This window comes from Prosopis cineraria, unplaced genomic scaffold (assembly GCF_029017545.1).
Source record: "Prosopis cineraria cultivar Desert tree isolate PC_DT_omini unplaced genomic scaffold, ASM2901754v1 PC414, whole genome shotgun sequence".
In the NCBI taxonomy this organism is placed as follows: domain Eukaryota; kingdom Viridiplantae; phylum Streptophyta; class Magnoliopsida; order Fabales; family Fabaceae; genus Prosopis; species Prosopis cineraria.
This window is the reverse complement of record NW_026555739.1, coordinates 1-16,289: the sequence shown is the minus strand read 5'-3', so window position 1 is coordinate 16,289 and position 16,289 is coordinate 1. Positions and strand designations below refer to the sequence as shown.

At 31.6% G+C, this 16,289-nt stretch overlaps 2 protein-coding genes and 1 non-coding gene across 5 annotated transcripts; 2 read left to right on the top strand and 1 right to left on the bottom strand.

The window, feature by feature from the left end:
* Window positions 1-9,538: 9,538 nt before the first annotated feature.
* On the top strand, window positions 9,539-10,745 carry LOC129297001 (multiprotein-bridging factor 1c-like). Of its 3 annotated transcripts, none has more exons than XM_054935399.1 (2): window positions 9,539-9,605; window positions 9,775-10,471. In XM_054935399.1, the coding sequence occupies exon 2, from the start codon at window positions 9,799-9,801 to the stop codon at window positions 10,234-10,236; it is 438 nt and encodes a 145-aa protein (XP_054791374.1). In that variant the 5' UTR covers window positions 9,539-9,605; window positions 9,775-9,798; the 3' UTR covers window positions 10,237-10,471. The 3 variants fall into 3 exon arrangements, 1 of the variants encoding a protein (XP_054791374.1); XR_008590085.1 differs by lacking the exon at window positions 9,539-9,605 and adding an exon at window positions 10,501-10,745 and having other exon boundaries at window positions 9,616-10,296; XR_008590084.1 differs by lacking the exon at window positions 9,539-9,605 and adding an exon at window positions 10,501-10,745 and having other exon boundaries at window positions 9,616-10,351.
* Window positions 10,746-13,751: 3,006 nt separating this feature from the next.
* LOC129297006 (U6 spliceosomal RNA) lies at window positions 13,752-13,855 on the bottom strand. Its single transcript, XR_008590087.1, has one exon. It is a non-coding gene; the product is annotated as a U6 spliceosomal RNA (small nuclear RNA).
* Window positions 13,856-14,212: 357 nt separating this feature from the next.
* Window positions 14,213-16,151, top strand: LOC129297005 (aldehyde dehydrogenase family 2 member C4-like; the record flags this gene model as incomplete). Its single annotated transcript, XM_054935402.1, has 4 exons — window positions 14,213-14,384; window positions 15,246-15,388; window positions 15,533-15,920; window positions 16,075-16,151. Coding segments are annotated over exons 1-4 (717 nt in total), but the record flags the coding sequence as incomplete, so codon positions are not given.
* Between the last annotated feature and the right edge of the window lie 138 nt (window positions 16,152-16,289).

Below are 16,289 nucleotides of genomic sequence, written 5' to 3'. Positions count from 1 at the left end.
GATAGAGTGGATGAAATTTAACCTGAAGTAGAATCTTGGAATCTACAGTAATTTGAACTGGGGCTTATTGTGGGTGTCATAATCTGTAAATTGTGAAATGGAGAAATAGTTTTAGCTTTGACTCAGATTTTCAGAAACTGAATAATCCATTGGTGGTAATTATCAACACTTGACAAACTTTTGTGGATGCTCATAGTATGAAGAATTCATTTCATTCTAAAATTCACCCACAACCCAGTAATTGGAGTCCTCCTCCGAATGGTTGGGTCAGGATATAAATGCAGATGGAACTATATTCCTCGTAAGTGATATAGCAAGATGTAGAGGTGTTCTAAGGGAGCATACTGGATACTGGATCATGGGATTTTGTCATCATTTGGGATCGTTCAGTGCCTATGAAGCAGAGGAGTGGGCTATACTAAAGATCCTATGCATGGTCTTGGATTTCGGCTTCAAAGGGATCCTTCGAGTCTGATGGCAAAAGCCTTGTTGATCAGATTGATAGAGCAAGGTCACATAACCACACGAGAAGCTGGGTTCCAGTTGAGATCATTAATATACTGCATTGGAATTAGAAAGTTAGAATTAAATTTGTGGAACAAGGCCAAAATCAAGCAGCACATAGATTAGTAAAGGAGGGTACTCCTAACTTTATAAGGAGCATTGTTTCTACTATTTGTTTGGGATCCTATTCTCTTGATATATAATTACTTTAAATTCTGGGCTTAGCCCTGCTTTTGTCAAAAAGCAATAACATAAAATGCTGGCGTTACACACTAAAAAAAAAAACATATTGGGGGAAAAAAATAGAACTCAACCCAGAGCCTTGAAGTTGAATTGTTTCCAATTTCCCCTCCTTGTTGACTCTTCGTACTTTTCAGCAGACGACCTAAATTTTTGACTCCTCACGCACTTTTGAAATTTTTATTTTGATGACACATGGCATGGCTGATATATATATATATATATATATATTTTGGATTGTAGTGGATCTACTAGCTCACGGATTTGTATTTTTATTATAATTTATTTTGAATTTTAAGTGACATGACATATTAGCATGTATTACTTAGATGTAATTTTTTACATTTATGGAAAATGGAAAAAAAATAGTAAATGAATTGGTCCATTTAAACTAAAAATATGACTTCAACTCATATGGTTTGGTTGATGCCCATATCTTCACCTTTTAAACTATTTTATATATATGAGATAACTTGTAAAATAAAAGTTAGTTTAATTTATAAGAATTTGACCCATAAATTATAAAATTGTGAATTCAACTTTCACCGTCAATGTATAAACTTTATTGGTAGATAATTTATAAATATTTTTATAAGCGCTCATCAAGTTTTAAAGCATGCCTTAATTTTAATGAATATTTAAGACCAAGCTCATATAAATTTTTATTTTATATATATATATATATATATATAACTTGTAGCAGACCAATTGCACGTGCATTAAAATTATGTCAATGACTAGTTATCTTGTAGTAGAAATGTCATTTATCTCGTTTGAAAGAAATTCTAGATTTTGAACTAGTATGCACATGTTTGTGTGTGCACACAAATATGTGCATGTCTCCTTTTCTTAGGAAATTAAATTACGGGTAAAATTTTTGGGGGAAAAAATGATTATGTGTAAAAAAATTTTGAAAAAAAAAGACAATAGAGCCATGTAACATCCCAATTTAAATTTTAATAGTTAATTTGAGTTAATAGAAATTTTTTAAAAAAAATATTTAGAGGTAAGCAAATTAAAAGGAGATGATTGTTAAATCTAATCAGGATATAATTTTAAATTAAAATTAAAAAAATAATTAATTAATTAATTAAAAAAATATTAAATTATTATTATTATTATTAAAAAAAAGAGAAAATGTCTAAAGAAAGAAAGAAGAAGAAGGAGAAGAAGAAATTGCTTTCGGTGCTCTCCCACGGCAATCATGACAATATATATATAATAATATAAAAAAAAGAAGAGAGAGGAAAGAGGAGACAAAAAAAATATGTGGGACCCGCGGTATTTTTTTTTATAAAATCACCCTCCTTCCTTCATTTCTTCATTTCATCCCTGCGCGAGCTGAGGCAGAGAGCGAGCGAGAGAGCGAGCGACATTGATGGAGAGGCTGACTGATTTAGAAGGTGAAGCTCCATAATGGGATACTTCATATGAGATTTCAAATATTCTAAAACTAGGTAAGTGTTCTAAACATTTTTCTTAGTCATATTTTCTCTTTGGTTTCTGATTTTGTGGTGGTAGAAAATTTAGGATTTGGAAGAGGGATGAATTTATGTTGAATAAATATGGTTTTGAGGTTGTTAGTAGTGTAATAAAAATTCTAAAGTATTATTTTGTTGATAGAATTAGAATTTGAGGCATTTAAGTTTATCCCTAGATTTCTATGGGTAGATTTTTAGTTAAATCTAAAAAATATAAATTGATTTGTTGATATTTAGATGATTATTTGAGATGAGAAATAAATTATTATGGCTATAGAATAATGATTCTAGGCTTAAAAATTAAGTTTGCAATTTTTGGGTATTTTTATGTGCGAATTTTTGGAATAAAAAGAGAAATTTTGATATTAGAAAAATATTTGAATGAAATTATTGTGAAGGAGACTATTAAACCAAGTAGATACGTTCAAATACATGAAATTAAATTTTAGAATTCAAGAGACTAAGACTAATTTCTTAAAATAAATAAATAAATAAATAAATAAATATAAAATAAAATAAAATAAAATAAATATTTAGGTGTTAGAGTATGAGTGAAAATTGTGTTAATAATATTATTGACATATTGGGATATGATCAATTGTAGATTAATTTTCTTTTGACACCATTCAAGCTTTGGAAAGTTTTGGAAGTGTTGTAACTTGAGGGGTAACCTTTAACCTCTCAAAGGTTGAGGTAACCGGGGGAAATCTATTTTATGCATTTGTATATTAATTAATTAATTATGTTGGTGAAACAAAAGAATATATATATATATATATATTTAAATTTGAAATAGTTGTTTGTAATGCATGTGGTTTTGTTGAGACCTTATGATTTGTGATCAAGTTAATTGTGACTTGGTATAAGTAATGAGATTGATGTTGATGATGCTGTGCACAATCTTGACTATAAATTATGAATTATATATATGAGTTTTTAAAATGTATTTTTTATTAGTATGATCATATGGCGGGAGTTCGCCTTAGTGAAGGAGTTAGCAATTACACAAAATCCATATGGTATTTGGCTATTAACCAATAATCCTAGGGGTTATAGCCGCTACTTACCTTGTAAGGTACTGTAGCATTGTTCCTATTAAGGGACTTGACCCTATTGGCCTACCTGGAGTTTTGGGTAGAGCTAGTTTTGGGTATGACACCCCATAGTGTGTGATTTGGGGGAAACCGTGTTCATAAGTGAGTAAGGTAACCCTGGCCCGGTAGCCCCTCATGATATGATTAAGGCTTTGGGTAGTCTCACCACATGGATGATCCCTTCCGGTTGTTGGCCCACGGATTTCATGTCAGAGGAAATAAGGGGGGATATAAGGAAGAGATTGATCATGCATATTATTATTATCATGCCATTTGAGTTATTGATGGCTATGTTGAGAATATGATTATAATTATAGAAATGAGAACATGTAGTAATTATGCGAATAATGTATATGTGGCTATTTGTGCAAATTTTATACTTGACTTTATTCTTGAAATTATTCATATGAGTTCAATGTTAATGTGATTAACATGTTATTAATGTGATTGTTTGAATGGTCATCTTGATAAATTTATTGGTCACTTGCATTCATGATTAATTATCATGTATTTGTATAACTTAGATATACCTTGGTTACTGAGTGGTTGTACTCACCCCTCTCTTTTAATATATTACAGGAACTAGCTCATCTGAGAAGAACAGAGGAAAGGAGCAATAGGCCAAGTGATAATAATCACTTCTGTAGGCCTCTCTCCTTTTATGTTGATATGTGTATTTAGTTTATGATATTGCCAATTAGGATAATATATTCTTGATCCATTTGCACTATGGGTTTTGTGTAGGATGGAAAGGTATTTTGGGCTCTTGAGATTGTGTTTTGATGCTTGTATTATATTAATGGGTCAAAATATTTGTGCAAGTAAAAATAATTATTATCATGCTTCCGCATATGTTTAATCGAATGATATGAATTCTTAAAATATTTTAAAGACTTGGGATTCCTTTATATTAAATAGTTTAAAAAAAAATAAATACATATTAAGAATTTATTTAGGTTAATCTCGTATTATATAATCCATTTGGGTTAGTCCTTGATTAACCATGGTTAGTATGATGATTAAGTCCTAATTTAGGACACCCGTTACAAGTCATGTAGCTACTCATGCCATCATGACCGCCGCGACGCAACAGAAATAAAAATTTTCCAAATTTTAATGATTTTATTTAATCAATCCGTTGGTTGATGATTAATTTTAATCTCACTGTTTTTTCTTCCTTTGTATTCTCGCGCCATGTTACGTGCATTCACTCCTGTAATCATATTATCCATTTGCTGAGTCAGAATCCACGCAAGCTTCATCACCGCTAAGAACTTAAGATGAATAACATGCAAGAGTCTTCTGCTCAAAGTTGAATATTGGGCCAGTGTCATAACTCATATGGGCCGTGCTTGTAATCTTGTCTTAGTGTTTCTCAGTGTTTTGGGCCGAGTTTGTTAGCTTGTCTTTCTTTGTATTTCTTTCTGACTTGGCTATGTAGCCTGGATACATGTTGACATTCTGTATGCCCGTGTGTGGCAATTTTTCAACGTAATAAATTATTCAGTTTTGTTCTGTTGTCCAACATGGGCCAGTACATAGACCCGATTTGTTTCGTCTGTCTAACCCTAAACCTGCTTCTTCTTTGCAATCTTGGTTCATTGATCCCTTCACCGTCGTGTTCATCTCTCTGTCTGTCACTTAATAATTGCATTATCGATTAGAAACATCACAAATCATCATTCTTCTCTTCCAAGATTCACCATGACATAAACCAAATCCATATACATGATCCTCAGCTTCCGCAATCAATATGAATCATCCACTCTATCTTTACCCATTGAACACCCAAGCTTTAAACCTAGTCGCTCAACCGCTTATTGAAAGCACAAATTATGCTATCTGGAATCGCACCATGAGAATGGCTCTTAGAGTGAAGAACAAGATCGTCTTGATCGACAATTCTTGCAAGAGAGAATCCTAAAATGAGGCACTTCGAAGTTAGTGGGACTGAAGCAATGTAGTCGTCCTCTAGTAGCTATTAACTCAGTTTCTAAGGAGATTGCAGCTAGTATTACCTTCTTTGAAAATGCCCAAGACGTTTGGAATGATCTTCGAGAGCAATTTGATGTCATCAATGGAACGAAAATCAACAATCTTCATCCTTTCATCAACACACTTAATCAAGGAGGTACATTCGTTTCAAGTTACTTCATAAAGTTGAAAGAACTTTGGGAAGAATATTCTACAATTGTTCCCCTGCTTACCTATAAATGTCACTCTTCCGTTGAATATGCCAAGAACATTCAGTGATTAAAACTCTTTCAATTCCTCATAGGACTCAACAACTCCTATCAATCAATCAGAAGCAAGATTCTCCTCATAAAGCCCTTACCATCAATTAATCAAGCATATTCTATAATTTCACAAGAAGAAGTGGAATGCTCCATTTCATCCTCGTCCCTTCAAACATTCAATTACTCAACTTCAACTACAACTACAAGAGGTAGAGGATGATATGCAAAGGGCCGTTGTAAGACCAATTCCTCAAATGAGTATTCTTACTACCATAGAAAGGACCACATGAGGGATAATTAATTTCATATTATTAGATTCCCTCTAAATTTCCAAGGAGGAAAAGGACGAGGACATCAACTTAGTCGAACAAATCAAATTCAAGCTTCCACTTTCCACAGTGTCTCCAAGCCACAACAGGACTTTTCATTTGATCGCCAGCTTTTGACTCCGAATAATTATGAGAAGATTATTGATAATTTGAAGAAGGAAATCCAATCTCTTTCAACCAAGACACTCTTAGTTGGAGGAATAACTACAAAAGACTTGGGCAACTCTTCAAGTTCAAATTTCTATTCCTTTTCTCATACCTTTACACATAATGCACAACCACATTGGTTATTAGACTTAGGAGAATCTTGTCACGTAGTAAGCAAATTATCTTTTCTCGATACTTATCAAGAATACAATGGGTCTCCACTTAAAATAAAGATACCTAATGCTGATAAACTCATAGTTACACACATTGGTAATGTTAGGATTTTTGAAAATATTGTTTTGGAAAATGTTCTATATCCACCTGGAATTTATTATGACTTGATATCTATATCTCACCTAACAAAAGATCTGGAATGTGTGGTCACATTTTTTCCTAATGTATGTGTATTATAGGATCTCTCTAATGGCAGAACCAAATGATTGGTAGAAAGCAATCTAGTCTATATTGGGTAGATGAAAGCTTGACTTTACCATCTAATATTCATACTAGCAATTTTATTTTTGATGATAATATATGATACTTAAGATTAAGGCACCCATTTGACTCAATTCTTAAACATGTATTTCCATTACAAGGCCAATTATCTTCTATTAATTCTTCCAGTTGTGATATTTTGCTTTAAAGCAAACCAGTCTCGATTGCCTTTTCCTTTCAATCAAATAAAAACTGCCTGTTGTTTTGATTTGCTTCACATTGACATTTGGGGTCCTTATAAACACCCTACTCACCAAGATTACAAATTTTTTCTCACTATAGTTGATGATTTCTTTTGAACAACTTGGATTTATCTCATGCATAACAAACGGGAAACTTTCTGTTATCTAAAACAATTCATCCACCTCATAACAAATCAATTTTCTACTAAAATTAAATGTATTCGAAGTGACAATGGAGTTGAATTTTTCAATCATGATTTTTTAACATATTTCACTAAAAATGGGATTATTCATGAAACTAATTTTGTGCATAACCCATAAAAAATGGGGTTTTAGAAAGAAAACATAGGCATGTGTTTGAAGTTTCTCAAAGTCTAATGTTTTAGGCTAATTGTCTATTCAGTTTTGGGGGGAAGCCATTAGAATTGTTGTTTATATCATTAATAGAATTCCCTTAAAGATCATGAATTTTAAAACACCATATGAAATATTATACAAAAGGCAGCTTGAGTTGTTAAATATGAAAGTGTTTAGATGTCTGGCATGTGCTCAGATTCTTGGGAGGTTAGATAAATTTAAAGCTAGGTTTATAGAATGTGTGTTTCTAGGATATCCCATCGATCAAAAGGGATATATTCTTTATGACATTAAAAATCATGACATTTTTGTGAATCATGATGTTGTTTTTCTTGAAAATAAATTTCCTTTTCTAGAACAGTCATGTAGTGTCAATCAACAGAATTAGGTACATTTCCAAGACCTTTTTATCTTTGATGACATTCCTAGTCCTATTATGTCTTCTAATTTGCCCTTGCAATCTGTTAGTAAGCCTATGAATCAAATCAAGATAATAACATGTTTAATAGTAATCTTGATTCTATTAAGAAAACAAACAGCAACCCAGATATTAACAAACCCATTGGACATAGGAATCCTCCCAATCGGGTTAGAGATTATGATTGCTCTGACGTGGACTATTTGAACAAAATAGATAGGAAAAGAAATAGGAAGATCTTGTATCCTATGCAACATAGTATTAGCTATGCAAACATTTTTGAATCCTACAAAGGCTTCATAGTTTTAACAGATGATATAAATGAACCTAATACTTTTGAAGAAGTAGTAAGAGATAAAAGATGGATTAGAGAAATGCAAAATGAGATAACTTCTTTAGAAATAATAGGACATGGAAAATAGTGGATTCACCCTCAGGAAAGAAAGCTATAGGCTGCAAATAGGTCTTTAAGAAGAAGCTTAATGTTGATGGAACCTTAAATAAGTTAAAAGTCAAGTTAGTAACTAAAGGTTTTAGTCAAATAGAAGCTATAGACTATTCTAAAACTTTTTCGCTTGTTGTGAAAATGACCACTGTTTGGTCAGTTTTAGCCATTACTATATATAATAAATGGGACATGATTCAAATGGATGTTGATAATGCTTTTCTTCAAGAGGACGTAGATCAAGAAGTCTCCATGAAAATTCCTATGGGATTTAGTAAACAGGGGGAGAAAAAGGTTTGCAAACTAAATAAATCCCTATATGGTTTAAAACAAGCAATGAGACAATGGAATGTAAAGCTGTGTGAAGCATTAATTTCTAGTGGTTTTGTTCAAAGCAAACATGATTACTTGCTATTTACCAAACAAAATAAAGATGAGTTTATTATTGTTCTAGCTTATGTTGATGATCTTGTTATTACTAGAAACAGTCATGAAGGGATAAAGAAAACTAAAGATTTTATGCATGCTAATTTTGAAATGAAGGATTTGGGGTTATCAAAATATTTCCTTGGCATTGAGGTTGCTAAATTAGAAAATGGTTTAATACTAAATCAAAGGAAATATATTTTAGACTTGATAGCTACTATTGGTTTAGAAGCCTCAAAACCAAGACATGTTCCTATAAATCCAAGCTTAAAGCTTCACAGTGAGCCTAAAAAGGGAGGAAAAGATGACCTATTAAAGGACCCTACTAGATATAGATGATTAATAGGAAAAGTATTATATTCGACCACAACTATAGGCCTAATATAAGCTATACAATCTAGTTATTGATTAAATTTATAAGCACCCTAAATAAATCACATCTAAAGGTTGCTTTAAATGGTATCAAATATCTTAAAAAGGACCTTAGTAGAGGTCTCTTCTTTCCTTCTTTTGAAAACATGAAGTTAGAAGGATATTGTGATTCAGATTGGGCTTCATGCCTGGAAGCTCATAGATTCGTTACAGGATTTTTAGTTAAACTAGGTGGGGCCATTATTTCCTGAAAATTGAAGAAACAAACTATTGTTTCAATATCTTCTACTGAAGTAGAGTATAGTGTCATGGGAAGTGTTGTGTCTGAGATTATATGACTTGCTGGTTTATTTACAAATTTGCATGTTTATGATTTAGCTCTTATGTATATTCATTGTGACAGTAAAGATGCAATTCAAATTATTTCAAATCTAGTTTATTATGAAAGAATAAAACACATTGAGATTGACTGTCATTTTGTATGCGAAAAGCTTTAAAGTGAGTTGATTAGTTTAAAGCATGTGGTGTTAGGAGAACAATAAGAAAATATTTTAACCAAGGCTCATGGTAGAGAAATGCATGAGCTTGTGTTGCACAAGTTAGGAACCTTTAACATTTTTTGATCCAACTTAAAAAGAGAGTGTTGAAAGTTGAATATTGGGCCAGTGTTATGTAGGCCGTGCTGACATTCTCAGTGTTTTGGGCCGAGTTTGTAAGCTTGTCTTTCTTAATATTTCTTTTGACTTGGCAATGCAGCCTGGATACATGCTGACATTCTGCACGCCCGTGTGCGGCATTTTTTCAACATAATGAATTATTCAGTTTTGTTCTGCTTTCCAACATCTTCCATTGTGTCACAAACCGTCTCTTGGAAATTGGTACGTCCTCGAACTTTCCAGAGAAAACTCGGACCAATATAACCAAATCCTCCCCTTAGAACGTTCCAGACACACACCACTTCTATAAATCCCCTTTCCAGTCCTTTCTTATTTCGTTCACTGCTTCATCACCTTCTCTCAAGCGTAACTTTTGTCGATCTGTGTTCAGCTTCATTGATATTTTTCTTGGACTATGCCAAGCCGATCAACCGGAACCATAACCCAAGACTGGGAACCGGTGGTTCTACACAAGAACAAGCCTAAGGCCCAGAACCTGCGCAACCCAAAGGCCGTGAATCAGGCACTCCGATCAGGAGCAGAGGTCCAGACGATCAAGAAGTTTGACGCCGGATCGAATAAGAAAAACGCTCCGGTTGTCAACACGAGGAAGCTGGATGAAGAAACCGAGCCGGCGGCTCTGGAGAAGGTACGCGCAGAGGTGAGAACAGCCATACAGAAGGCTAGGCTGGAGAAGAAGATGAGCCAAGCGGATCTTGCGAAGCAGATTAACGAGCGGCCACAGGTGGTGCAGGAGTACGAGAACGGGAAAGCGGTGCCGAATCAGGCCGTGCTGGCGAAGATGGAGAGAGTTCTAGGCGTGAAACTCAGAGGAAAGATCAGCGGCAAGTGAGGATTGAAGGACTCGAAGATTGCCATGCCACCATTTAGCCATGTTCAGTTGATGTGGACGGTAAAAAGATGTAAAATGAAAATTAGCGTGATCAACGGCCTGTGAAATTAAACATGTAATATGTAGAAAGAGATTCTGTGTGACTGTTTTGATTTACTTGTAATGAAACCTTTTGATGGAGGTATATTTTGTGAATTGTATGAGTGTGATTGAGTTCATCAGTGAATGATTTTGATACGACTGTTAATCTTTAAACAAATGCAGTATTCTGGAAACGGATCCACTCATCTGAAGGTGCTGGATGGAGACAAAACTCAGATCATGACAAAGATTTCGTGAAACGAGCAGAGGATTCTAGAAACTCATTCAAGCTCGAGACAATTCAAGTTGGCGAACATCATTTACTGATAGCATCCAGATGAAAAAATATATGCAGTGATGTAAATATTTTCAAGAACAAGAACCTGCACTCAAAATATTTCTCTTGCGCCCTGTTCTCCACAGGCCATTCTTGCGCCATTCTACACCTTGGATTTCATTGCTCCTGTTGCTTGTGTTTATCAATTTCAAATATTGGTTTTGTTCAAGAAGTTAAATTATTTTTAATATAGTTTTTAAAATTATTTTTAAAGTAAAATAAAATAAAAATTTATTTGATTAAAAAATGATTAATAGTAATAATTATAAATAATTAATAATAGTAATTAATAATAAAAATTGATCAAGTTAATTATAATTTTTAATATTAAATATAATTTATTTTAAAAATAAAATAAAATCAAAACAACTTAAATTTATTTTTATTTTTTTGATTTTGAAAATAAAAAATAAAAATAATTTTAGAAACAATTAAATAAAAAATACTTATTTAAATAAATTTTTTTATTTTTTTATTTTTAAAAATAAAAAACAATTTTTTGAAAGAGAAACACAAACAGGTCCTTGCATTTTAGATTAATTTTTATAACAGGATGATAAGTTTTTAGAAAAAATAATTAGCTCAAAGCCTGATACACTTGGTTAAATTTTGGAAATTAATTGTTCGAATGCAGTATACTCATTTTTTAAAAAATGGGATAAACCTAGGAGGCGAGAAAGAGAGGGAGGCACAGGAGAGTCATTGTTCATGAAAAAATTATCTATGAGTTTTGTAGAGCTGATTTATTTATAAATAAATTTTATAAAATTTAAAAGTCACAAGTAAATCACTTGAGACTTGAATATAATTTAAAATTTTAATAAAAAAATAATGTTCTTATTAAAAAAAACACATACACACACTACATCATTTAAATAATTATAATTACATCATTAATAATTTACAATTATAATTTAAATTTTTTATAGTTGTAACTTCATATATTTAATAATTAAATTAATAATTATATCATTAATAATTTACAATTATAATTTAAATTTTTTTATAGTTATAACTTCATATATTCAATAATTAAATTGATTAATTTAATTATTGAATATGTGAAGTTATAGTTGTAAAAAGTTAAAATTATAGTTATAAATTATTGATGAAGTAATTATAAATAATTAATGTTAAACTTTGTTAGTAACTCATGATTATTTAATTATTTTATATGTGAAGTTATAGTTATAAAAAGTTAAATTATAATTATAAATTACTAATCAAGTAGTTATAAATTAATTATTTAATTGACATAATATGTGTTTAATAAGGGTATTATTATCTTTGCATTTTAAATTACACTTAAATCTTAAAGGACTTGACTGTAGTTTTTTATATTTGTAAAATTTATTTATAAATAAATTTGCTTCACAGGATTTATATATAATTTTTCTTTGTTCATGCATACACAACATCTTTTCACTTGATTATATTGCTTGCATGTACTATTACTTAGAGCCCAAAAATTCAAATGAATTGGGTTTATTTGGGCTGGTTTTAAAATACTCGAGTTTATAAAAAAATTTATATAGTTAAATTCGACTATAACCTCTCAAACTTTTGAACTTGTTTGGTTTGATCCAAATACTTGAAATTTTTTAAAATTATCTTTTATCTTTTCTAAAATAATTTTAATTTTTAATTTAAAAATTAAAATTTGTCAAACAAATACACTCTAAAATTAAAATTAATATGCGGGCTGGAGATGTGTCTTATGTAAATGCTTCATTCTAAATTTTGAAAGAATTGGACGAGCTGCGAAAGAAGTGGAATAAGACCTTTACCAAGCGTTAAGATTTTTTAGGCTTATTTAAATTAATCAAAATTATTGGTTCTTAGTATATAAGATCAAATGGATTAATTTTCCATTTATGTGAATATTGAAAAATATGGAATGTCATAGTTATATAAACACCAAGAAAAATAGGAATTTGGCCAAAGTCATAATATATCCATAATAAATGTAGGACATGCATGCATTGATTAATAAATTTAAGGACACACATGTATTCATGAATTAATTGAATACATGAATGTGAGATAGAATTAAAGTCAATATTTCTTGATAAGTTTAAGTCATGAAGGCTATATGTGTGTGTGTAAATAGAGGGCTGTTGGGATCTCCCTTCATTCCCCACCAAGTTCGTGTGGTTCTCATTATTTCACAAATATTCATAGCTTTATTTCAGCGAGAAGAGAGAAGGTTGAGGTAATATTCTAACTTCTAGCCTTCTTCTGAGTTCTGACACTTTCGTGCATTTGATTATGTAGAAAAACAAATCAAACATGCCTCATATATCTGATTTATTTTGTTTCTTAATAGATGTGTTAAGGCTATGTTTAGACTTAGTGGGATTTAGATTTCAATTTGAAATTGAATTTGAGATAAATGCTATTTGGATCCATGCATACAAATTTAAGGATTTAGATTTTGATCTAAATCTAATTAAATCCATATTTATTATAATTTTTTTTATAACATTAAATTTATTATACACTCTAGTTATCTGAAAAATGTCACAACTTTTCTATAATTTTCCGTCTTCATCGTTATATATTGGTATTTTCATCACTTTCATGTATGCTCTTATTTATCATTCTTGTCTTTCACAAGGTAAGCCCATCGTTTCTGATCTGTTCTTGTTTCAAATTTTAGTTTGTCACTCTCAATCTCAACTTGTTTCTTTATGCTATCTTAGTTTTTTTAAGTACATAAATTTTAATGATTGTATATAATAATCAAATTCAAATGTTATGCCTTGTAACTTGTCAATTAGGTTGAGTATTAACAGATTCAACCCTTTTTAAATAAGATATTAATTTCAAATTTTATAAATAAAGAATCATACTAAAACATAGCTTTTCCTCATATACCAACCTAATATCAAGTCGGATTAATTATTAACAAGACATAGTTAGGGTTAGGCTTGTAACTTATAAGATTGTGACTTAAATTTCGCTATTGATGTGAGGATTTGTTGATAAATAATTTATAAATATTTTTATAAACACTCTTCAAGCCTAAAAATATGCCTTGGATGGCCTTGGTAAGTTCCCTAGAGTCAACTTTGCTAAACTTTTCTTCAAAAAAAAAAGATAAATAATTTATTTCTCAATTTATGTGTGTCATCCTTGCACAGTGACAATGCCAATTTTTTTCTATGTCGATCCATTTTTGTCAAATATTCCCAAAGGCACATAGTTTATTAGTGGTAGATCTTTGCCCTGACTTGGGTGAAACTAGTCTAGACTACTAATAATTTCTCTAATTAAAGTGAGGTAAGTCCAAGATACCATATGCTTTATGGAAAAACATACAAGATAGTTCATTAGGGAAAAAATGTAATATCCTCTTTCACGAAGAGGAAATAAAAGAATTGAGTAAGGATTTCATGGATACATTCTTTGTATTGGCCATAAATTGGTGCTCCAAAGTGGCACCAAAAAAGGAAAAGAAACATCACATGAAACCAAAATGCATATTACACACCAATTCATTATAGTTGTTAAAAGCATGATCTTCTTCTCTCTCTTTGTATATATATACTCTTTTTTACTTCAACTTTCTGATTTTTGCCCTCATAACGTAACGTGACAGGTAATTTAGCAGCTACAGAAATGGCAAGTTTATCTGATATTGATGTCCATTCTCATCCCTTCTCCAACATTCCAACCATAAAGTTCACCAAACTTTTCATCAATGGACAATTCGTTGATTCCATTTCAGGTTCTAACTTTTCCTTTTCTGTTTTTTTTTTTTTTCTCTGTCTCTAAAATTCCTTTCCCCCGTTAACTCTGTCTTCTTCTCATAAGGAATACAGTTTACTTTTGCAATAAATAAATATTTTGTAAATTTGTAAGAAGTTTATATGAGATTTACATCTAGTTTTGTTCTTATCATAATCATAGATATTTTTTATTCAAAACTTAACATTAATTATTTAAATGTTGATAGAGTGCAATAATATAATATTTTCACATAGCTGATCCTGCTTAGATTTGTTGTTGTTTTGTAAAAAATTACATAATTTTAAGGACTGAAAATGTTAATATAATTCTTTAATATTTCATATTTTTTGACTCAAAAAGAGCGCGTAGTTCTGTGCTGTAATTGCCACTTATGATCTTATCCAAGTCAACTTGTAGTGGAAACCTAAGACTTAAAACTGAAGGCAATGAATTAAACTTAATGACTGCTGCTACAATTAAAATTTGCTAAGCACAATGTTGGAATTGTATATGAATAGAAATTAGGGGTTCAAATCTACTTATAGATCAAAATAAAATGCTAAGGACAAATATGATATAGGTAATTATTTTTTTGCCAACCTTATAGATAATTATTAAATTTACTACCTCTCTCTCTCTGCATGATATATGGATTCGAAAATACAGTCATATTATTCATATTTTTTTATAAATTTTATTAAATATATTTTATTATATAGAATTATAAAAGTAATAAATTTTTACATAGATTTCAGGTAAATTTTTTATTTTATATATATATATATATATACACATACATTAAATATTTAATGCTGATAATTGCGCTGTCTGGATGTTTCTTTTTTTAAAATGTAAATAGGAAAGACATTTGAGACTGTGGACCCAAGAACAGAGGAAGTGATCACCGAAATAGCAGAGGGGACTGAAGAAGACGTTGATCTCGCCGCGAAGGCGGCACGTGAGGCTTTCGATTCTGGTCCATGGCCACGCATGACCGGCTCTGTACGTTTATGTCTTCGCCTTCTTTTTCTTCTTTTGATACTTAACAATTAGCAATCCAAATGGATATAGTTCGAAGCCGTTATTGAAGTAGCAGTTTAGTAACTAGCAAGTACCATGTTAAATGTTCGATGAAATACCAAGCAGGAGAGAGCGAAGATAATGATGAGATGGGCCGATCTAATTGAAGAGAACGTAGAGGAGATAGCTGCGTTGGACACCATTGATGGGGGTAAGCTATACACGACATGTAAGGCGGTAGACATTCCCCATGTAGCTAGTCTTCTTCGTTACTATGCGGGTGCTGCGGATAAGATTCATGGAGAGGTGTTGAAATCGTCAAGGAATCTTCACGCTTATACTTTAATGGAACCTATTGGTGTTGTTGGCCATATCATCCCCTGGAATTTCCCTACCCACATGTTCTTCGCCAAAGTTAGCCCGGCCTTGGCTGCTGGCTGCACCATGGTCCTTAAACTGCTGAGCAAACTCCTCTCACTGCTCTCTTTTATGCCCACCTTTCCAAGCTGGTATGGTTCAATTTAAGCTCACTTGACTGATCAGAGACAATAAATTAGACCGAATATGAAAACGGAACAACCTACTTGATGAACACTGAACAGCATATTTAGATTGATTCAATTTCTTTAAGACAATTGGGTTTTTCTTTTTGAAGGCTGGAATCCCAGACGGGGTGCTCAATGTGATAACTGGGTTTGGCCGGACTGCAGGGGCTGCAATAAGCTCTCACATGAACATTGATGCGGTAATTTGCATGCATGTGATGTACTTTGGAGTTTCATAGCATTGGTTTTATTTTATTATATTTTTTTTATTTTTTGTGCATGAACTACCTGTCTGATAAAGAGATCTGGAATATGTCTTGAAGGTGAGTTTTACCGGT